The sequence below is a fragment of the Scyliorhinus canicula genome, chromosome 25 (assembly GCF_902713615.1).
Source record: "Scyliorhinus canicula chromosome 25, sScyCan1.1, whole genome shotgun sequence".
In the NCBI taxonomy this organism is placed as follows: Eukaryota; Metazoa; Chordata; class Chondrichthyes; order Carcharhiniformes; family Scyliorhinidae; genus Scyliorhinus; species Scyliorhinus canicula.
In genome coordinates this window covers 989,166-1,012,366 of record NC_052170.1, presented here as the reverse complement: position 1 = coordinate 1,012,366, position 23,201 = coordinate 989,166, and the positions used below count along the sequence as shown (strand labels likewise).

Sequence of the window (23,201 nt, the reverse complement as noted above, 5' to 3'; positions counted from 1 at the left end):
AGGTGGATTTGGCTCATTGATGGCAGCAATCAAAACTGGAGGTAAATCCTCTTGCAAACAGGTGGAGCAGCGTGACTTGTGACGTAGAGGCAGCCAGGGTGTGCAACATGTCAAATCAATTCTACCTGCGTCACTGTGTGGGGCACAATGGCAAGTTTGGACACGAGTTCCTGGAGTTTAATTCAGACCAGACTGTGAGGGTTGGCTGGGATGTCTGGAGTACACGGGGGGCTGTGAACCAGAGGCTGGGGAGCGTAGGAGGTGGCGGAGGGAAGGTCAGGCACTGAGTCACAGTGCAGCAGGGGCAGTTCCCCGACTGTAAACAAAAATACACACCTTATCGCTCCTTGCACACGGTTTTCTCAAAAACAGGCATTTCAGGGACTTTGAAGTTCAAGATTCCAGGGATCTAATGCAGCATCAATATCCCCAGACATCCTACTGAACATTAATCCTTGGCTGTGATGGCCTGAGGATGTGAAACACATGAGGATGTGTTTTTATTCCCTGCTGGAACTTTACATGGAATTTACAGTGCAGAAACGGCCCATTTGACCCACCTCATACATGTTGATGTTTATGTTCCACACAAACCTCTTCCCACCCTGCTTGATCACACTATCAGGGTGACCTTCAGCCTCTTTCTTCCTCATGTGTCTCCCAATTTCCGCACTCGGATCATAGAATGGTCACAGCACAGGAGGAGGCCATCCAGTACATTGCCTGTGTCAGCTCTCTGCATCAGCAACTCAGCCCATCCCGCTCCTCCCTGTCGCCGTGACAAATATTTTCTCTTCAAATAATTATCCAGCTCCCTTTTAAAAACCGCAGCTGAATCTGCCTCCACCGCACACTCAGACAGTGCGTTCCAAATCCTAATCTCTTGTCACATAAAGAACTTGTTCCTCGTGTTGCCTTTGACCAAGTGTGGCATCAAGGAACACTCGGAAACTGAAGTCAATGAGAATCAAGAGGAAAATTTTCCATTGGTTGAAGTCATACCCAACACAAAGAAAGATGGTTTTGGTTGTTGGAGGCCAATCATCTCAGTCCCAGGACGTCGCTGCAGGTGTTCCTCAGGGTATTGTCCTAGACCCAGCTATCCATGTTTGCTTCATCAATGACCTTCCTTCCATCCTAGGAATGAATTGGGGATGTTTGTTGATGAATGTACAGCATTCAGAACCATTAGTAATTTCTCAGGTAGTGAAGGAGTCCTTGCCGATATGCAGCAAGACCTGGACAACATTCAGGCTTGGGCTGATAAGCAATGAGTAACATTTGCACCACACAAATGCCAGGCAATGACCATCTCTAACATGAAAGAATCCAACCATTTCCCCATGACATGCAATAGTATTAACATCGCTAAATCCCCAAAGCTCCTTCGATGGCACCTTTCAAACCTGTGACCCTTAACATCTAGAAGGACAAGGGCAGCATGTACCACCTGCAAGTTCGCTTCCAAGTCACATACCATCCAAAGATGTCTTCCAACACCAGGTTAAAGTCCAACAGGTTTGTTTCGAATCTCTAACTTTCGGAGCGCAGCTCCTTCGTCAGCTCAGGTGAATGGTGTAACCTGGTGTTGTAAGACGTCTTACTGTGCCCACCCCAGTCCAACGCCTGCATCTCCACATCATACATACCATCCTGATCATTGGTCCTTCACTATCGCTGGTCACAATCCTGGAACTCCCTTCCCAGCAACACTGAAAGACCGTGAAAAAAAAACATTGAAAAAGAGAAAATACCCTCTTAAGCTGCTTGATAAGCATTACCAGAGCCACTCACACACTGCACCAATTCATGTTGTTTGAATTAATTGGTGCTGTTGGGTGCCGATGGAAACACTTCGGTGCACCCCATTAAATATGGGGAATTAAATTCCAGGATTGTGATGCTTTGCCTGGTTCATTCATCTACCTGTGGAGATTAAGTTAGCTGTACCACTCCAGTTTCACCGTAAGCTGTTACTGTAACGATGATGCAGTTTGGATTTATTCTCAAAACCAATTCACATTGTAGAAATTGTTCTCTGTTCAACTTCAGGATGTAGAGAGCAACCTTCTACTGAGGAGTTATCCTAGTTTAGATACTCACCGTATCAGCATCAAGACTGAACCCTGTATGTCCTTATTCTGTGACAATGGAAGCTTTACTGGGATATCTGACCAAAGAGTGTGTTTGTAATCATTAGCTCCGACCAATACTGTGTGAAGGTTTTGCCTGTATAGAACAGAAGGTCCCAGATTTGGTTACAGGTCTAGACTGAGTTGATTTTAGACAGGGCAACAGCAGAGGCTACAATTGGCCGCAGCCGAGGATGGAACGGTGGCACAGTGTTAGCACTGCTGCCTCATGGCCCTGAGGTCCCAGGTTCGACCCTAGCCCCGGGTCACTGTCCGTGTGGAGTTTGCACACTCTCCCCGTGTCTGTGTGGGTCTCATGCCCGCAACCCCAAACGATGTGCAGGGTAGGTGGATTGGTCATGCTAAATTGACCCTTAAATTGAAAAAAAAAAAAGAATTCAGTACTCTAAATTTAAATATTTTTTAAATTGGCCGCACCATTCTTGGGCTAGAGAAGCGAACAATTCAAATTAGTTCATTTTTTTATTGCATCTGATTTGTCTGTTCTCTAAATGTTGTTTGGAAGATGGAGAAACACTTAAAGAATGGAAAACCATTCTTGTTGCACCTATTTTTACAAAGGGAAGCAGAAAGGATGCTGAGAATTATCGGCCGGTTAGGTTGACTTGCCACGTTGGAACATTAATGGAATATTATGCTGTAGAAACCATCTGGATGTTTTGGAAGGAGCGTGGTCTTGTTGGAGACAACCAGCTTAGCTTCATATCTGGGGGATCGCGCGCCTCATAGTTACTTGAATCTTTGGAAGATGTGACTGCTATAGCTGTCAGAGGTCAATGGTGAGATGTAATTTACTTGGATTTTCCAAAAACCTTTAATTCAGTGCCACATATGCAGTTATTGAACAGGTTATCTACACTGGGGAGTAAAGGCAAACTTTACTAGTGGATAAAATAATTTTTGTAAATATAACAGAATTCACAGAATTATTTCAGCACATAAGGAAATCATTTTGTCCCATTTTATCTGTGCTACCTCCATGCAGGAGGAATTTACCAAGTGCCACTGCCTCGCATTCTCCCCCTAGCCCTTCATATCCTCCTTTGCAGATAATTTTCCAATTCCCTGCTGAATGCCTTGACTGAAACCCCACCACACTCTCAGGAAACACATTCCAGGACCTAGCCATTTGCTGCGTGAAAAAGCTTTTCTTCACCATCACCATTGCTTCTTATGCCAATCACCCTAAACCTCTGCCCTCGCTTTCTTTTTTTTTTATAAATGTTTTTTATTCAGTTTTCGTATTTTATATTGAACAAATTACAAATTGTTAGGAGAGAGAAAAAAAAACAAACAAAAACAAACACGCAAAAATTAACATACATATTTACAGGTAAGCATCTTCGTAGTAGTAACTGCGCCTCCCCCCCCCCCCCCCCCCCCCCCCTCAACATGTTTATTTAGCTTGGTTTTGGGCCTTAGCTAGCCATCGAACCCCCGTAACGAACCTGTAGCCCCCCCCCCCCCCTCCCGCTACCTTCCCCCGACTATTCTTCCTCTTGTACATTGGCCACAAATAGGTCCCGGAACAGTTGCATGAATGGCTCCCACGTTCTGTGGAAGCCGTCGTCCGACCCTCGGATGGCAAATTTGATTTTCTCCATTTGGAGAGATTCCGAGAGGTCGGACAGCCAGTCCGCAGCTCTGGGCGGTGCTGCTGACCGCCAGCCAAACAGGATTCTACGGCGGGCGATCAGGGAGGCAAAGGCAAGGGCATCCGCCCTCCTCCCCAGGAATAGATCTGGCTGTTCTGAAACCCCGAAGACCGCCACTATCGGGCATGGCTCCACCCTCACTCCCACCACTTTGGACATTACCTCGAAGAAGGCTGTCCAGTACTCCACGAGTCTGGGGCAGGACCAGAACATGTGGGCGTGGTTGGCCGGGCCTCTTTGGCACCGTTCACATCTGTCTTCCACCTCCGGGAAGAACCTACTCATACGGGTTCTTGTTAAGTGGGCTCTATGTACCACTTTTAGTTGCGTCAGGCTGAGCCTTGCGCACGTGGAGGTGGAGTTGACCCTATGCAGTGCTTCGCTCCAGAGTCCCCACCCGATCTCCATCCCCAGGTCGTCCTCCCATTTCCTCCTTGTTGCGTCCAGTACGGTGTCGTCCCTATCTACCAGTCGGTCATACATGTCACTACAGTTCCCTTTCTCTAGGATACTTGCGTCCAGTAGGTCTTCCAGTAGTGTCTGTCGTGGCGGTTGTGGGTACGTCCTTGTCTCCTTTCGTAGGAAGTTTTTGAGCTGCAGGTACCGTAGCTCGTTCCCCCCAGCTAGCTGAAATTTCTCTGTCAGTTCGTCCAGCCGCCGCACCGCTCCTGGCCCGCGTGGGGGGGGGGGGGGGGGGGGGGAGAGAAGAGGGGCCGCCGCCGCCGCCGCCGCACCGCTCCTGGGTCGCGTGGGGGGGGGGAGAGAAGAGGGGCCGCCGCCGCCGCCGCACCGCTCCTGGCCCGCGTGGGTGGGGGGGAGGGAGAGGGGATGGACCTGCTGCTGTTGGGCCCCCCTGTTGCCGCTCCGGCTCCTCCGCTCCGGCTCCTCCGCTCCCGCTCCGGCTCCTCGGCTCCTCCGCTCCGGCTCCTCGGCTCCGGCTCCTCGGCTCCTCCGCTCCGGCTCCTCGGCTCCTCCGCTCCGGCTCCTCGGCTCCTCCGCCCCGGCTCCTCGGCTCCTCCGCTCCGGCTCCTCGGCTCCTCCGCTCCGGCTCCTCGGCTCCGGCTCCTCGGCTCCCGCTCCGGCTCCTCCGCCGGCGCTCCTCCTCCGCCGTCCGGCCTGTCGGGGGGGGGGGGGGGGGGGGGGGGGGGGGGGGGGGGGGGGGGGGGGGGGGGCTGTTCCTCCTGCTGTCCACCGCTTGCGGGAGCCCCTCTCCCTGCGACCTCCTCGCTCGCCGCCCGGAAGTCAAGTCGCCCTCGCTTTCTTGATCCGTTCACCACTGGACAGTGTTTCCCCATCTACTCTGTCCAGGTCGCTCATGCTGTTAAATACTTCGATCAAATCTTCTCCCAGCAAGGAGAACAGTTTCAACCTCTCCATTCTATCCATCGAACTGAAGCTCTCATCCCTGGAACCATTCTCATGAATCGTTTTTACACTCTCTCTAATGCCTTCACATCTTTCCGGAAACCTGGTGCCCAGAACTAGTCGCGATACCCCAGTTGAGGCCAAACTAGTGTTCCATACAAGTTTAATATAACTTCCTTACTTTTATACTCTATGTTCCTAACAATAAAGCCCACTGTATGCTTTATTAATTGCACATATACACACAGGTCCCCTTTTTCCGGCACTCCCTGCAGAATTTTACCCTTTATTTTGTCTCTGCGTTCTTCCTACCAAAATGAATCACTTCACACTTCTCTGCATTAAATATCATCTGCCGCTGGTCCGCCCACTCTTCCAATCTGTCTCTGCCCTTTTGCAGTTCGACATTATCTTCCTTACACTTTACAATGATTTCAAGTTTGTATCAACCACAATTTTTTTAATTGTGCCCTGTACACCAAGGTCTAGGCCATTAATATATATAAGGATATTAAGGAAGCTCCACTAAAATACTTCCTCCAGTCCTAAAGACACCCGTCAACTACAACTCTGCTTCCTGCCACTTAACCAATTTTGTATCCATGTTGCTATTGTCCCTTTTATTCCATGAGCTATAATTTTGCTTGCGAGTGTATCGTGCGGAACTGTATCAAATGCCGACCGGAAGTCCATGTTCATCAACTGTATTACCTTCATGGGCTTTATGTTCCACGTTTTCAGATGATACAATGCTAGACAGGAATGTGTGTTGTGTGGAAAATGTAAAGCAGCTACAGGAGGATTTGGGCAGACTTCATGTGTGGGCATGAACATGGCAGCTGGAATATAATGTGGATAATGTAAGTTAATTTGTTTTGGGCAGCATGGTGGCACAGTGTTTAGCACAGCACCAGGGTCCTGGGTTCAATTCCTGGCTTGGGTCACTGCCTGTGTGGAGTCTGCACTTTCTCCCCGTGTCTGCGTGGGTTTCCTCCGAGTGCTGCGGATTCCTCCCACAGTCCAAAGATCCGCAGATTAGGTGGATTGTCCATGATAAATTGCCCCTTTGTGTCTAGGGGTATGTAGATTAGGTGTGGGAGTGGCCTGTATAGGGTGCTCTTTCAGAGGATCAACACAGACTCGATGGCCGAATGGCCTCCTTCTGCACTGTAGGGGTTTTATTGTTCTGTGGCAGAAGGAACAGATGTACAGAGTATTTCCAAAATGGTAAGAAATTCAAAAGAGTAGATGTACAAGGGGACCTGGGTGTCCATGTCCATAATTCACTGAAGGCAGGTGCAGTGGGCTATTGGGAAGGCTAATGGAATGTTAGCCTTTCTCACAAGAGGGTTTTAGTGCAGGAGTAGTGAGGTCTTGCATCAATTGTATGGAGCTTGGTTAGACCATACCTGGAGCAGTGTGAGCTTACTTCAGAAAGGATGTTATTGCCACAGATCGAATGTAACAAACGTTCACCAAGCTGGTTCCAGGTGATGGCAGGACTGTCTTGTGAAACGAGATTGGGCAAACTGGGCCTGTATTCTCTCGAGTTTCAAAGAATAAGGGGCAAAATTCTTCACCTCACGCTGTCAGAAGCAGAGTTCCTGGTGAGGCAGTGAATCCAGTGTCGGGGAGAAAGCGGGGGATTGTTGCCAGGCATCAACAGCTTCCGATGTTCTGGCCCCCGTGTCAGCGGGAGGTAGCATTCATGTAAAGAGGGCTGGAATACAAGACCAGGGATGTAGTTTTGAGGCTGTATAAGGCTCTGGTCAGATGCCATTTGGAGTATTGGGAGCAGTTTTGGGCTCCATATCTAGCCTTGGAAAGGGTCCAGAGGAGGTTCACAAGAATGATCCCTGGAATGAAGAGCTTGTCGTATGAGGAAAGGTTGAGGACTCTGGGTCTGTACTTGTTGGAGTTTAGAAAGATGATGGGGGGGGGATCTTATTGAAACTTACAGGATTCTGGGAGGCCTGGATATAGTGGACATGGAGAGGATGTTTCCACTTGTAGGAAAAACTAGAAGCAGAGGACATAATCTCAGACTAAAGGGACGATCCTTGTTTCCTGTCTACCAACCAGTTTTCTATCCATCTCAATACACTGCCCCTAATCCCATGCATTCTAATTTTACATGCTAATATTTTATGTGGGACTCTGTCGAAACCTTCTGAAAGTCCAAATAAACCAAATAACTGGCTCCCCTTCATCAATTCTACTGGTTACATCCTCAAAGAGTTCCAGTAGATTTGTCAAGCATGATTTCCCCTTCATAAATCCATATTGACTCTGTCCTATCCTGCTACTGTTTTCTAAGTGTACTGCTATAAAATCATCTCATCATGGCACAGATTTTTTAATGAAATTCGTGTTTAGTTAACTTGCTGGCATTTTTTGATGAACTTAAGAACAGGAGTAGGCCATTCAGCCCATCAAGCCTCCTCGCCACTCAATATGATCATAGCGATTGGACTCTTCAATACCTTTTACACTCACTATGCCCATAACCCTTTGCGTATTGTGAATTAGGAATCTATCAATTTCTGCTTGAAACAGACTCGATGACTGAGCTTCCACATACCTCTGGGGTAGAGAATCCCAAAGGTTCACAACCCGCTGAGTAAAGGAATTTCTCCTCATCTCAGTCCTAAGTGGCTTCCCCCTTATTTTGAAATTGTGCACCCTCGTTCGAGACTCCCCAAACCAAGGGAAACATCTTACCCACATCTACCCTGTCCATTCCTTTAAGACAAAGTTTCAGAGACTATGTCTGGATTCAAGCTATTCATTAATTTCTCTTAATAGGATGTGATTGACAGCTTCCCTTCCACACACACACAGGGTTTATCTTAGCTCCATTCATCTTCCTTCACGGTTCACTAATTCTGAAGTGCTCTAACCGCAATGTTTATAAACATTATCTTTGATTGTTTGATCCTGGTCCACCTCAAATAGAAAAAAGTGCTTTCCAATCACCCCCTTTCAGGCTTGAGTAATTTTGAAGTGCTCAGCTCCCTTAAGGAGTTAACCCCTTGCCTCACGTCAGGGCCACGCTTGTCCATACCTGGAGTAATTCTCACCCACGTGATTCCCGGCCCAGAGGCCTGGGGCCGGTGCCTGGCCCGATAAGTGGCTGCGAATGGGCATTAAGACCCATTTGTAACCTCTCATAAGACATAGGAGCAGAATTAGGCCACTCAGCCCATCGAGTCTGCTCCGCTGTTCAATCACGGCTGATATGTTTCACATCCCCATTCTCCTGCCTTCTCTCCACAGCCCCTGATCCCCTTATTAATCAAGAACCTATATATCTCTGTCTTAAAGACACTCAGTGATTTGGCCTCCACAGCCTTCTGCGGCAAAGAGCTCCACAGAAAGGTAGAGGAGCAATGATGTCTTGCTGCAATTAGTAAGAAGTCTTACAACACCAGGTTAAAGTCCAACAGGTTTGTTTCAAACACGAGCTTTCGGAGCACGGCTCCTTCTTCAGGTGAATGGAAAGGCTTGTTCCAGAAATGTTTATATAGACACAGTCAGAGATGCCCCGGAATGCGAGCACCTGCAGGCAATCAAATCATCAAAGATGCAGAGAGAGAGGTAACTCCAGGTTAAAGAGGTGTGAATTGTCCCAAGCCAGTTCAGTCGGTAGGCCTCTGCAAGTCCAGGCTTGTTGGTGGGGGCCGAATGTAATGCGACATGAATCCCAGATCCCGGTTGAGTCCGCATTCATGCGTGCGGAACTTAGCTCGTGCTCGTGCGGAAAGCTCGTGTTTGAAACAAACCTGTTGGACTTTAACCTGGTGTTGTAAGACTTCTTACTGTGCTCACCCCAGTCCAACGCCGGCATCTCCACATCATTGCTGCAATTAGACAGGGCCTTGGTGAGACCACACCTGGGATACTGTGTGCAGAGAAAATTCTAAAGGGGCGGTCCAATGGCCACACTGCATCCGATAGGCAGCTTGGCGCAGTGCAGCATGGCCAATGGACTGGGAGTGTTTAGCTTGAATTTTAAAGGTTGATTATGGATGCGATTCAGTGGTCGCGTTGCACTTGAGCGGTCTGACTTGTTTTGACAGCCTAAGAACAGTGAATTTGAATAAGATTCAAGGTAATAAAGTCTTATCTTCAACCAGTGGCATTGGGAGGGAAGAGGTACAGCATGTAGGATAGAGAATTTGCAGTGGGCGACAAATTTAGAAATGCAATGATCATCCTTCTATTGATAGAGAGTGACAAGAAAAGCTGAGATGAAAAAGAGTGACGTGGAGGCACATCAGCACCACATGGTGGCATTAGTGAGGATTTATGAAAGGTCTGAATCACTGGGTGAATCATTCAGATTATTAGAAAGCATGAAGACATTTCAGACTATTAGAACATAGAATTTACAGTGTAGAAGGAGGCCATTCCGCCCATCGAGTCTGCACCGGCTCCTGGAAAGAGCACCCTACCCCCTACCCAAGGTCAACACCTCCACCCTATCCCCATAACTCAGTAACCCCACCCAACACTAAGGGCAATTTTGGACACTAAGGACAATTTATCATGGCCAATCCACCTAACCTGCACATCTTTGGACTGTGGGAGGAAACCGGAGCACCCGGAGGAAACCCACGCACACACGGGGAGGATGTGCAGACTCCGCACAGACAGTGACCCAAGACGGAATCGAACCTGGGACCCTGGAGCTGTGAAGCGATTGCGCTATCCACAATGCTACCGTGCTGCCCTAAATTTGATTCATTAATCATTGATTCATTAATAGCATAAAATGTATTAATTCCATTTGGAACACTATCCCTCACCCATCCATTGCCATCCCAACCACTGGCACAAACACTGGGAGGAGAGAAGTACCAAAGGACATGGTAGCATAGTGATTAGCACAGTTTCTTCACAGCTCCAGGGTCCCAGTTTCGATTCCCGGCTGGGTGACTGTCTGTGTAGAGTCTGCATGTTCTCCCGTGTGCGCGCGGGTTTCTTCCGGGTGCTCCGGTTTCCTCCCACAGTCCAAAGATGTGCAGGTTAGGTGGATAGGCCATGATAAATTGCCCTTAGTGTCCAAAAAGGTTAGGAGGGGTTATTGGGTTACGGGGATAGGGTGGAGTGTAGGCTTGGGTAGAGTGTTCTTTCTAAGGGCCGCTGCATCCGATGGGCCAAATGGCCTCCTTCTGCACTATAAATTCTATGACTCTGTGACCTTCCAGCAGAAATTACTGGATGATGATCAGGAACAACCGGGATGACCACATTTTCCTGCTCCCCTTTGTATCCCCACAACCTGCTACTTCAGCTCAAAATTTCCAATTCGATACCAGAGTGCAAACGCTCATTACAAAAATCATCCAATTTCCATTGAAGATCTCTCCCACATCTCTCATACTGTGGACTTAACTTGAGTAAGGGGTTGGTTTAGCACAGTGGGCTAAATAGCTGGCTTGTAAAGCAGACCAAGGCCAGCAGCGCGGGTTCAATTCCCATACCAGCCTCCCCGAACAGGCACCGGAATGTGGTGACTAGGGGCTTTTCACAGTAACTTCATTTGAAGCCTACTTGTGATACTAAGCGATTTTCATTTCATTTCATTTCAGTTTGAACATTATAAATGAAAAATAATTAATAACAGTTGTTTAAAAGCCCTAGAATGCAATATTTAAAACACTGAGGTTTTGGGTCAAATTTAATGTTTGCTAGTTCACCGACAACAGGGTTCTCCCTCCATCCTGGTCTCAGTCACTATTTGGGCAGCACGGTAGCATTGTGGATAGCACAATTGCTTCACAGCTCCAGGGTCCCAGGTTCAATTCCGGCTTGGGTCGCTGTCTGTGCGGAGTCTGCACATCCTCCCCGTGTCTGCGTGGGTTTCCTCCGGGTACTCCAGTTTAGAACATAGAACATAGAACAGTACAGCACAGAATAGGCCCTTCGGCCCTCGATGTTGTGCCGAGCAATGATCACCCTACTCAAACCCACGTATCCACCCTATACCCGTAACCCAACAACCCCCCCCACTTCCTCTCACAGTCCAAAGATGTGCAGGTTAGGTGGATTGGCCATGACAAATTGCCCTTAGTGTCCAAAATTGACCTTAGTGTTGGGTGGGGTTACTGGGTTAGGGGTATAGGGTGGAGGATGGAGGTGTTGACCTTGGGTAGGGTGCTCTTTCCAGGAGCTGGTGCAGACTCGATGGGCTGAATGGCCTCCTTTTGCACTGTAAATTCTATGATTTAACATCAGAAATGAGGTATAGTTTTAAGTGGGTTTAATTTAACACTTCTGGGCCTGGAAGGATAAAACGTATAATTTGATTCATGCTGGACCAAGGTGTCTGTATGTGTGGGGATTTGCCAAATTCCAACTGTTTTTCTATTGTCCTAAGAGAAGGCTATGGTGTAAAGAACAAATAAAAGACATAAGCATGTGGGGGTTGCTTAACAACCTGAGGCCATTGTGAGGATGATTAAAGGTTTTAAGTGTTTGTTTCAGCTAAATTTGGGGGGGGTTGGAGACAGGATGTCGGTGAGCAAGCATCTCTCAATGTGCCAGTAGAAAGACTGGACAGGATAGGAGCTGCAAAGAGACAGGCTTCCTAAAGTGCAAGTTACAGTCCAGATAAGCAGGGAATTGGGACAGAAAGAGTGTTTTAGACTAGAATTAAGAGAATAGAAATCAAGGTATTGTTCAGCAGAATTCAAGGAACAGTAAACAAAGTGTTCTGAGTTAAAGAGACAATTACAGTCACTAGATTTAAAGTGAGACAGCAGACTTCAGAATTAGATGAAATGTTTGATGTCATTTTATAACGGTCTGGGAATCGAAAGTTAAAGCATTTGTGAGCAGTTTGCACAGCAGTCCTGAAATCCTAAAGGGGCTAATGTGAAATCCTGGACTGGATTCACTGTTAAAAGTGGAGTGGAAGATTTGGTTGAAAGTGCCATTTGTAAAACCTGGACTGGATTACAGAATGCAAATTGCCACGGGAAAATATTATTATGAGAGAAGATTTCAAATCGTGTTTTTGGGAGTAGAGTTTAGAAACTCTCATGTGAAAATCATCTAAGGGGTTTCTGAGGAGAAAACCACAGACACTAACATGGGTTCAGAGCGAGTGTGTGTTTGACCACAGTCACCTTGTCTGCTTAAAAGGGACTTTTTGTGTCAATGAGACCATTGTAACTTGTGATTTACTTTGTAACCCATGTTAATCTTTAAATCTGTGTATTTGTTCAGCTAAAGGGGGAGTAAAGGATTGTATAATAATCCAGTTTTTCCATGTTTAATTTTTTTTCTTATTGTTAAAACTAATCAGAGGTCCTATGACTCTGTTCCTCAATGTTTTATTAAAAAACTGTAAAAGCTATAGTCTTTTGAGTCAAGGTTCCATTCTGGGAGCTTCCGTCCAGTTATAACACCAACCAGGATCGTAACAATTCATTACCACTTTTGAATCCGTTCAAAAACACTCCCATTTCATCTTGTTCTGAAAAAGTGGCATTTTCTCTAAGCCTCACAGAAACTGGATTCTTTTCCTGAGCCAGACATCATTAATTTCAGGTTCGACAAATTGCAAGAAGCATTCAACAGGCACAAACCAGTATCCAGCTCAACATGAATAATGGAGTTCAGTTCCTTCCTTGTTTGGCCAGTATCCACAACCTTGCTCACTTTGAATGCTGACATATGGAGGGAGTTGGGTCTGATCTCATACATTCTCAAGTGTAATACAGAATAGTCAAGGGGGCCTTCTACCTCCAGAGTAGCATCTTTGTATGTCAGCCATGTGTTCGAAGGGTCCTCCTCATCCTGTCTCTAATTTGTCAAAGTTGTACTTTAGCCTCAAGGATTGCATTCCACTCAAAGCGTTCCCTTGATCACCACATGATGCTTCTTATTTCTGCTATTTTGGCACTTTAAGGTAAGCAAGGTCTGTGTCAGAAAATAGACAATTGCCCTCCTCATCATATAATTTGCACCACCTGATGTCATACACTAATTCCAAGCTGTAACCATCCTTCTCTTACCTTGCCTCCTCTTGGTCTGCATGTGTGATAGCGATACGGGGCGGGATGAGCAAGGGCAGAGTAGTCGGCCTCTGGAATCTGTCTACCTCTGGTGATCTGGACCTTGTCCTCCATTGTGGTACTTGTAGAGTGCCGGAGAAGGTGCGGCGACCTCGGCGTGGATCCATACCCAGCATACTGCTGGAGGTGTACGATCGACTGCATCGAGCCACGTCCAAAGTCTCCTTGTTTTTCTGGAGGAAAAAAAAGAACAGAATAAATCAAACTTTGAACAACCAGGAGGACTGACAGTTTTGTTCTTTACCAGTCTTAGCTTCCCACAGTTAATGATGATCTGCCTGCCACATTGACCCCAATACGCACCATACAATTTTCACTGTCACTATAAATATTGACAGTTTGTTTATTTCACTCTCCTCTGCGTGTGTCTAGTGTTGGGTAATGGGTTTGAGAAGAAGTCAGAACTTCACTCAAACTACCATCTATGCTTCAGCAATCTTGCAATTTTTTTTATCCTTCACGTTCCAGCAAGGATGGCATCATTACCACACTAATAGATTCCATCCCATTTCATACAGCAGGAACATTACTGTTCACGCGGTTTGCCTGGTATCGGTGATGGACTGTTAGTCAAATAGCAATATAGCCAACACGTATGCCGTTCACCTTCATGAACCTTGCAAACTCCTTACTTGTGAACGGAGTGTCACTGTCCGTGACCAGCACCTCGGGGAGGCCATGGGTACTGAAAGACAAACGCATCTTCTCGATTGTTGCGCAGGATGGTGTGCCTACCATCTTAGGCACCTCTAGCGATTTAGACTGGGCATCGATTAATAGGGGGAACATGGATCCTTGAAAAGGGGCGGCGAAATCCGCATGCAAGCGAGCCCAAGGCCGCCCTGGCCATTCCCAGTGATGTAGGGGCGTGGCCGGCGGAAGCTTCTGACGCTCCTGGCAAATGGAGCAGTTTTGGGCCACCTTCTCAATGTCGGTGTCGAGGCCTGGACACCAAACATAACTCCGGGCCAACATTTTCATGTTGGTCACACCTGGATGCCCATTGTGCAAGTCTCTTAGTATTAGCTCCTGTCCCTTTTCCGGGACAATCACACGCGTCCCCCACAAAGGGATGCCGTCTTCCACGCTGAATTCTGACAGCTTGGAGGAAAATGCCTGCAACTCACCTGGGAGCTGTCTATGCTGCCCACCATACATACCACCATACTATGTGCCGAACCTTTGACAGGACTGGCTCCGTCTGGGTCCACTCACGGATCTGTAATGCCGTGACAGGCAAGGTGTCCATAAAATTTAGGGTTGCAACCACCTCACCAGTCGTGGGGTCGACATGGGTCCGGTCGATAAAGGCAATTGGCTCAGTGCGTCGACATTTGCTATCTGGGTTCCTGGCTTGTGCTTCAGAGAATACTCGTAGGCTGCGAGCAACAAAGCCCAGCGCTGGATCCGTGCGGAAGCAATGGGCAGTATTGGGTTATCCTCTCGGAAAAGTCCCAGCAGAGGCTTATGATCAGTCACAATAGTGAAGTGGCGGCCATACACATACTGGTGGAAGACTTTCACCGCAAAGACCACTGCCAGGTCCTCCTTCTCGATCTGCGTGTACTTTTTTTCCGCTGCAGTCAATGTGCGGGAGGCGAAAGCTATCGGCTGCTTGGCCCCGTTCTCCATCTTGTGGGACAGGACGGTCCCAATACCATACGGGGATGCATCACATGTGATGAGCAAAGGCTTGCCAGGATCATAGTGGATTAGTAACCCAGACGACGACAATTGTTGTTTTACCCGCCGGAAAACGGTTTCTTGCGGCAGACCCCAAACCCAGATGTGATTCTTCTTTAGCAGAAGATGCAACGGGGCCAGCGTAGTTGCAAGATTGGGGAGGAACTTCCCGTAATAGTTTACGAGGCTGAGAAAAGAAAGAAGATGCAAAGTGTCAGTCGGGGCGGGGGCCTGTTGAATTGCGCGCACCTTCTCTGCGAAGGATTGTGGGATTGCCGTTAGTCCCCAGCTAGTGGTAAGCAGGCAGGTTATAACACTATGATTCTCTGAAAATTAGCTGGAGGGTTTTCTTTAACAAAGCTTGACATGAGCCACGCCTATTTACGAGCTAGATCCAGCGTCCAGAACATTTGCGTCCATAAGCACTCACAGAGAGTAATTTGAATACACCCGCATCCTGTTTGGGGTCTCATCAGCCCTGGCGATTTTCCAGCGAGTGATGGAAAGTATCCTGCAGGATCTCCCAAAGATGCCTGTCATTCTAGGTGACATGATCATCACGAGTACCACGGAGAAGGAGCAGATGGACAACATGCGAGAAGTGCTCGGGTAGATTTCCCAAGTGGACACCTGGCTAAAGAGAAGCAAACGTGTGTTATGCACGAGACTTGTTAGGATACAGGGTTCACACGGATGGCCGACACCTATTGGAGGACAAAGTTCGGGCCATAAAAGAGGCCCCGACCCTGGAGAACACCACTGAACTCCGGTCATTCCTAGGCCTGGTAAATTATTGTGGAAAGTTAATCGCCAACCTGGCCAGCTTATTGGCTCCACTCCACATACTGTTGAAGAAGAACCAGACGTGGCTCTGGGGTGTCAGGGTAAAAGAGCATCTGTCATCCACACAGCTCCTCACTCACTATGGCCCAGCTTGGTTGCTAATTCTACCATACGATGCCTCCCCATGGCATTAGGGCGATGCTGGCCCACAGATGGGCCGACGACACGGAACACCCCATCACTTCCGGCTCGAGATCCCTGGCGGACACTGAATGACAATATGCTCAAATAGAGGAAGAGGGCTTGCCGGTAATATTTGGAGTCAGGAAATTCCACCGATATATTTATGGGAGGCACTTCTCTCTTGTAATCGAGCACAAGCCCCAGCGCGGCCTATTTAGGGAGGATAAGGGAATCCCACCCATCGCATCTGCCAGAATTCAGATTCGGGCGCTTCTATTCGCTGTGTATGAATATTTAATTCAACACTGGGCGGGAACGCAGATTGTCCAGGTCGATGCTCTCAGTCGTCTACTATCGCCCACGGGTTCCCTATCCCCCCCAGTGGCCATTGCAGTGGTTGCAACTCTTAATTTTATGGATACCTTGTCAGTGACGGCCACTCAGGTGCGAGCACGAACGCAGTGGGATCCGAGACTGGCGAAACTCCGTCCATGCTTCTGAGCAGCAGATTGCAGGAGACCCGTCCTGTAGCCCTACAGCCTTTTGCCCAGAGCTTCGCAGAGCTGATTGTGGAGGATGGTGTCATATTGTGGGGAGCTCGCGTAGCAGCGACAGGAGTACCTGCTGAAGGACCTGCACAGTTGGTACCTGGGTGTCTCGAAGATGAGGATGTTGGCCTGTGGTTATGTCTTGTGGCCCGGCACTGATGGCGACATTGAGAGGGTCATACGCAGCTGCCCACCGTGCCAGAACATCAGTATCTCCCGGCAGCGGCCTCACTTCATCCATGGGAATGGCCGGGGCGCCCATGGGTATGACTGCATTGGGACTTTGCGGGGCCTTTCATGGGGTTCATGTTTCTTGTCACCATGGACGTCCACTCGAAGTAGCTTGACGTGTACAAGATGGCCTCGATGATGTTCAGGGACATTGTGGAAAAGCTCCAGCACTCCTTTCAGCGCCCATGGGATCCCAGAGGCTCTGGGGATGGACAACAGGAGGCCCTTCACAAGTGAGGAGTTTGGCACGTTGGCAAAACACAACGGCATCGGGCATATCCAAACCGCCCCGTACTTTCCCTCATCTAACGACTTGGCAGAAAGAGCAGTCCAGACTTTCAAAAGGGTTAACAAAATCTCCATGGGCACACGACCGGCACTGTTCCTTTCGAACTACCGCACTATACTACACATGACTGCGGGGATAACCCTGCAGAACTGCTGATGGGACGAAGGCTTAGAACCTGGTTGAGCCTCACGTTTCTGAACCACGGAGGGAAAGTGGAGGTGCAGCAGGAGGCGCAGGAGCGACACCATGACTGGAGGAGGCTAGGGCGGCAGGTTCACCCCTTCTAAACTGCCGCATTAAGTACTCTATCTGATGGATCCACTGTTCAGTACAGAGACATACATAGAACATACAGTGCAGAAGGAGGCCATTCGGCCCATCGAGTCTGCACCGACCCACTCCACCCTATCCCCATAACCCAATAACCTCTCCTAACCTTTTTGGACACTAAGGGCAATTTATCATGGCCAATCCACCTAACCTGCACATCTTTGAACTATGGGAGGAAACCGGAGCACCCGGAGGAAACCCACGCAGACATGGGGAGAATGTGCAGACTGCGCACAGACAGTGACCCAGCCGGGAATGGAACCTGGAACTTGGTGCTGTGAAGCCACAGTGCTAGTCACGTCTATTGTATGCCCGTGCTGTGATCCGGAGTACGTTGCAACATATTTAAATATTTTATGATGCATCGTGCTGCTCATTGAGCTATTGGTGAGGATTCTGGTACCTGTCAAATCTAGGCGAAAGAGGCACAAACCCATGTACAGCAGTTTTCTAATGACCAACTAGCTTTTAAGTAGGAGAAATTGAGTTGCTCTTTTTAGCTCCAAGGCGCCTCAAGTGTCAAGGGGTGTTTGGAAGCAAGCAATCCTCTGTGACTAATTTGATAATCCAATAAATGAGTGAAGCAGATGTACAATATGACAAGACACTGTTGATACTAACCAGCTGCTTGGTTCATTAATGAGGCCTGGAGGGAAAATCTGTCTTGGGCAGAAAGGTTTCTTTCCATCGAGTGCCAGATAAGCCCTGTTTACCCCGAGGAAAGGTTGTGAAAGGCTGGTCAAGCAGTTGGAAGCTTACAGGTGCTCTGTAGTGACCCATGGAATTCTAGCCAGTTAAACTGTTGCAGCATCTTTGGGTCCTGAGGCCTTGGTCCTGACATTGGGCTGAACTCTCTGGGATAAGTTAAGCAGGCTCAATACTTATGGGAAGAGTGTTTGCTCCATAACTACCACATAGAAATTCCACCTATGTGGAATTTTCAGTAGATCGATTCAGAGACACTTATACATGGGGACAGTTTCCATGTGTCAGACACCACATCAAAACAAATGAATGAAATGTGATGAGCTCAAAATTATATTGATAAGTGAGTTCTGGTTTAAAGTCAAACGTTAAAGGAAGAACACTGAACATTTGTCATTGTTGTAAACAACTTTGCAGACAGCGGCATTTAATAGCTCCCTTTGGGTATGTTTCTTAGTTCTAAGATGGTTTTAAAGGATGTTCTCATGCTCGAACTGCCATCTGTTTGCAAGTCCCAGAGGTGAAGGACCAGCATTCAATCCACTGCACAGCCAACTTGTGGTCGAGGGACACGCCAGGTGGGCTTCGTGCTGCTTTGACCAGCTTACATTGAGTGTGCCCCAGCATCGCCGGCAACACAAATCAGACCATCCACTTTCACTTGGTACGATGGAAGAACAAGTGCATTCACAGGGAATCCAGCAGCTTTGGTTTATTCACAAGAGCGATTTGGCAGATAATGAGCTGTAGGAGTCTCGGTACATTGTCACTTTAGTACCAGGTGTCTGGGTGCAAAAAGACAATTTCCAGCTTGCAAATTGACATGTGAATTCAATGGTGATCAATGCAGCAAACTTCATCAGTATAGCACCAAATAAATAGAGTGAATCACTGGGAAAATAGATGAACAATCCGAAAATGTATTGAGGGATGTTGCATAGTGAGCATTATGAAATAATGGGGAAGCCAACGTCCTTCTGTGTGTGGGAGTATTGTACAGAACAAGAACAACTTCTTCATTATGAATCCCACTTTCTAATTTCATGCTGCGTTGCACAAGCATGTTTAATATTGTGATTTTGTGTTTCAATTTTATGATGTTATATCTCTGGTACTCTATGTGTGACGTATTCACCATTCATCTCTTCCACGGATAAACATGGCCAGTGCACAATTCTGTCATTAGCGGAACAAATGATTCTTCCCTGAAGTAAACTTATCCAAAGACTCCTTAATGGCTCAATGTGCAAACATGCCTCGTGCCATGTTACTGAGCCTCATGCACGAAACAGGCCCCAAGCTCGATTTCCAGTCTACATAGAACATAGAACAGTACAGCACAGAACAGGCCCTTCGGCCCTCGATGTTGTGCCGAACAATGATCACCCTACTTAAACCCACGTAACCCGTATACCCATAACCCAACAATCCCCCCATTAACCTTACACTACGGGCAATTTAGCATGGCCAATCCACCTAACCCGCACATCTTTGGACTGTGGGAGGAAACCGGAGCACCCGGAGGAAACCCACGCACACACGGGGAGGACGTGCAGACTCCACACAGACAGTGACCCAGCCGGGAATCGTACCTGGGACCCTGGAGCTGTGAAGCATTGATGCTAACCACCATGCTACCGTGAGGCCCCGTAAGTCTGTGTTAAGTTAGCTAATATCACAAGGTGTAGAGCTAAACTGCTGGGTTTTATCAGCCTGGATGGAAAATGAAAATCATGATATGATTGTGAGAAGTTATAGCAGGAGCAGATCATTAGTCTATCTAAGCCAGTCAACTATCCAATTTTGCACAATTTTGATAATTTTCTGAATTAATCCTGATTGCTATTTGTCTTTTAGAACCCTGGCACAATTTCTTCCCCTTGCTGGTAGCTTGATGCATAAACTCATTCAGTCATAAAGATGTCAAGGGTGGCATCAAACTGTCCCAGCAAAGTTGAAGTCAATGATAATCAAGGGGAAAAACAAAGAAAGATGATTGTGGTCATCAAAGGTCAACCATCTCAGCCCCAGAACATCGCATAACGAGTTCCTCAGGGTCCTAGGTCCAACCATCTTAAGATGCTTCATCACTGACCTTCCCTCCATCACAAGACCAGAAATGGGACTGTTTGTTGATGATTGCAGTGTTCAGTACCATTTGGGACCCTTGGACACCGAAGCAGTTCATGTCCTCACGCAGCAATACCAGGCAAATTTGGGCTTAGGCTAATAAGTGGCAAGTAACATTCACGCCACACAAGTGCCAGGCAATGATAATCTCCAAAAAGAGAGGAAATCTATCTATCTCCCATTGATTTTCAACAGCATTGCCATCACTATATGCCCATATCAATAACCTGAGGATTACCATTGACCAGAACCGGAATTGGAACAGCCATATAAATACTGTGGCTAGAAAAGCAGGTCAGAATTTTGCGCCGTGTAATGCACCTCCTGAATCCCCAAAGGCAGAAGTCAGGAGTGTGATAGAATTATCTTCTCTTTCCTGGACATGTACAGCTCTAACAACACTGAAGAAGCTCAACATTATCCCGAACAAAGCAGCCTGCTTGACTGGGATCCCATCCACCACCTTAAACATTCACTCCCTCCGCCACTGATGCAGATGCCCTGCAGCAACTCGCCAAGACTACTGCATTTCTCCAACCCATGAGCTCTATTTCCGCGAGGACACGGGTAGCACACATTTGGGAAGAACAACATCTGCAAGTACCCCTCCAAGCCACATACGTTGCTGACTTGGAATTATATCACCATTCCTTCACTTGTTGCTGAGACAACAAGCCCAGAACTCCCTTCCTAATGGCACTTTGGGCGGACCGCCCTCTAGGAATGTCCTTAAGAGGATGCAGAGGAGATTTGCAAAAATGGTTCGTGGGATGAAGACCTTAGCTACAAGGTTAGTTTGGAGAAGAAGTTGAAGTTGGCTCACCACTATCTTCTGATGGACAATTAGGGATGGGCAACAAACACCAGCCTTGCCAGCAATACTGACTTACCAAGAAAGATTATAAAAAAGACGGGGGAGGTATTTTGTCGAGTTCATGCTGGTCCTCAACACAACAATCCAGTCAGTTCCATTTTCTCGCTAGATCCCCATAACCGTACAAGTTTATTTTGCTCCTTTTGAAATCATCTCTGTTTCCACCAATCTCCGAGGCAGGTTCTTCCTCACATCCCACTGCACCTCTTTTCCAATACCTTCCATCATCCTTCTATCATCAGCAATTGGGAACAACTTTTCTTTGTTTCCCTTATCTAAACCTATCATAAACTTGCACACCTCTATCAAACCTACCCATAATCTCGTTTGCTTCAAGAAGAATAACCTCAGCGTCTCCAAGCTAACCTGGTAGCTAAGATTTTCATCGCGTGAACCATTTTTGTAAATCTCTTCTGCATCCCCTCAAGGGCCTTCAAATCCCTCCTAAAGTGTGGTGACCAGGACGGGATGCAATTCTCCAGTTGTAGTCTAACTGCAGCTTAATGAAGGTTCAGTACAACCATCTGCATTTATACTCTATTTATGAAGCCCAAGATCACGTATGTTTTGCTAACCGCGTTCTCATTATGTCCTGTAACCTTCAAAGATCTATACACATAAATCCCCATATCCTCTGTAAGGCTTTACAAATCCAGAATGTGCTAGTTGGTCCTTGGCACGAAATAGGGTTCCGCCTTCTGACACTGATAAATGTTCAGTGTCCCTGCTGGGGAATGGACATTGACGAGCGGCCTGCTGACACTGTCCACTTACACATGAAGAATCACACTTGGAAGAAGGCTGTACATACCCGTGGAACAATTCCTCTAGCAAGAATCAGCATCTTCAGTCAAGGAGGGGAGATAATTAGGTAGCAATAAGATGTCCAGACAGGCGAAAGGTATGGCCATTTTTAATCTCAATCACCTATCCTTATCGGTGAATCTTAACCCCACCTTTTCACGGTGTACACTGAAAGGCATCTTGTTGCCCTTGAAGGCAGTTAAACTCCCCACATCATTGTCCTTTCTAGTAAATGATTCAATAATTGAATGACTCTTGGGTTAAAATGTTCTGCTTCACTGATTCTTCCTCCTGGCTCCTTTATTTTTTCCTGAGATTTGAACCCTTCATTTTGCATCTATACAGACCATAACTGTGGGCTGAGTTCTGTGACGCTAGGAACAGCGACTAACAGACACACAGGGAGGTCATGTAATTTGTTCGCTTCACTGCACTGAATGATTATATTTAACTACTAATTCATAAGCGAGGGACGAATCTCTGGGGTGGTGAATCACTCTGACTTATTTAACTTGGATGAAGATTATGCTGCTGTTTTTTTCTTGTTCTAGATCTGAATTTACGTGAGCTGCAATCTTCTAACAAAGTTAATGTCTTTTCCTTGTCACAAATGTCCAAAATGCAAAGCTATAACCACAATAATTGGAAATAATTAGTTATTGCTTCATATTTAACCTTTCTGTAACAAAATTATAGTTCAATTGTAAAATTGAACCTATTTTGTAAAGGTACGACAGAGCATTCAGCTCCATTAGACTTTTAACTCCATATTTTCTATTGAATTCAAATTTCAACATCTGCTATGGTGGGAGTTGAACCCAGGACCCTAAAGCATTACTCTGGGTCTCTGTTACAACTCCAGTGACAATACCACTACTCCATTGCTTCCCCTCACACACACACACTCTCTCTCCAGCAGGAATGGGGAAATAAGATGCAGGAGTCAGAACTTTCTAACCCAAATCACTAAGTATAAATGTAATGCCCACTTCCACCTGGTCAAAATGTTCCATTATGCTGTCTATTTACTCAAACGCCATCAAGTGATTTGATTTATCCTTTAATAATTTATCCTTTTCGTTTTTTTTACTCATTTCTGATCTAATTTTGCTATTTATTTTTCCATTAGTTTGAGGTCAGAAGGTCTTCCGTTCCTCCAAAGGTTTCTCTCTCCAGTTAAACGCTTCTTCAAATCAGAGTTGTGTTAGGCCAGAAACAGAAAAAACTTTTCTTGTGTAAATACTTCCACCGTCTCCACTGACACTGCGTTCCAGACACCCACCATCCTCTGCGTGAAAATCTTTCCCCGCACATCTCCCCTAAACTTTCCCCCTCTCATCTTGAATCTGTGCCCCTTGTAATTGAGTCTTCCACCCTGGGAAAA

At 47.0% G+C, this 23,201-nt stretch overlaps 1 protein-coding gene and 1 long non-coding RNA gene across 2 annotated transcripts in view; one reads left to right on the top strand and one right to left on the bottom strand.

The window, feature by feature from the left end:
• LOC119957195 (cAMP-specific 3',5'-cyclic phosphodiesterase 4B-like) overlaps positions 1-23,201 on the bottom strand; it is a 597,446-nt gene that overhangs the window by 421,714 nt on the left and 152,531 nt on the right. The window contains exon 4 of the mRNA XM_038785008.1: positions 13,198-13,430. Coding sequence (XP_038640936.1) covers positions 13,198-13,430 — 233 coding nt within the window. The remainder of the gene's footprint in view (positions 1-13,197; positions 13,431-23,201) is intronic.
• Positions 11,684-23,201, top strand: part of LOC119957197 — a 33,632-nt gene continuing 22,114 nt past the window's right edge. The window contains exon 1 of the long non-coding RNA XR_005458763.1: positions 11,684-11,850. This is a non-coding gene — a long non-coding RNA (uncharacterized LOC119957197). The remainder of the gene's footprint in view (positions 11,851-23,201) is intronic.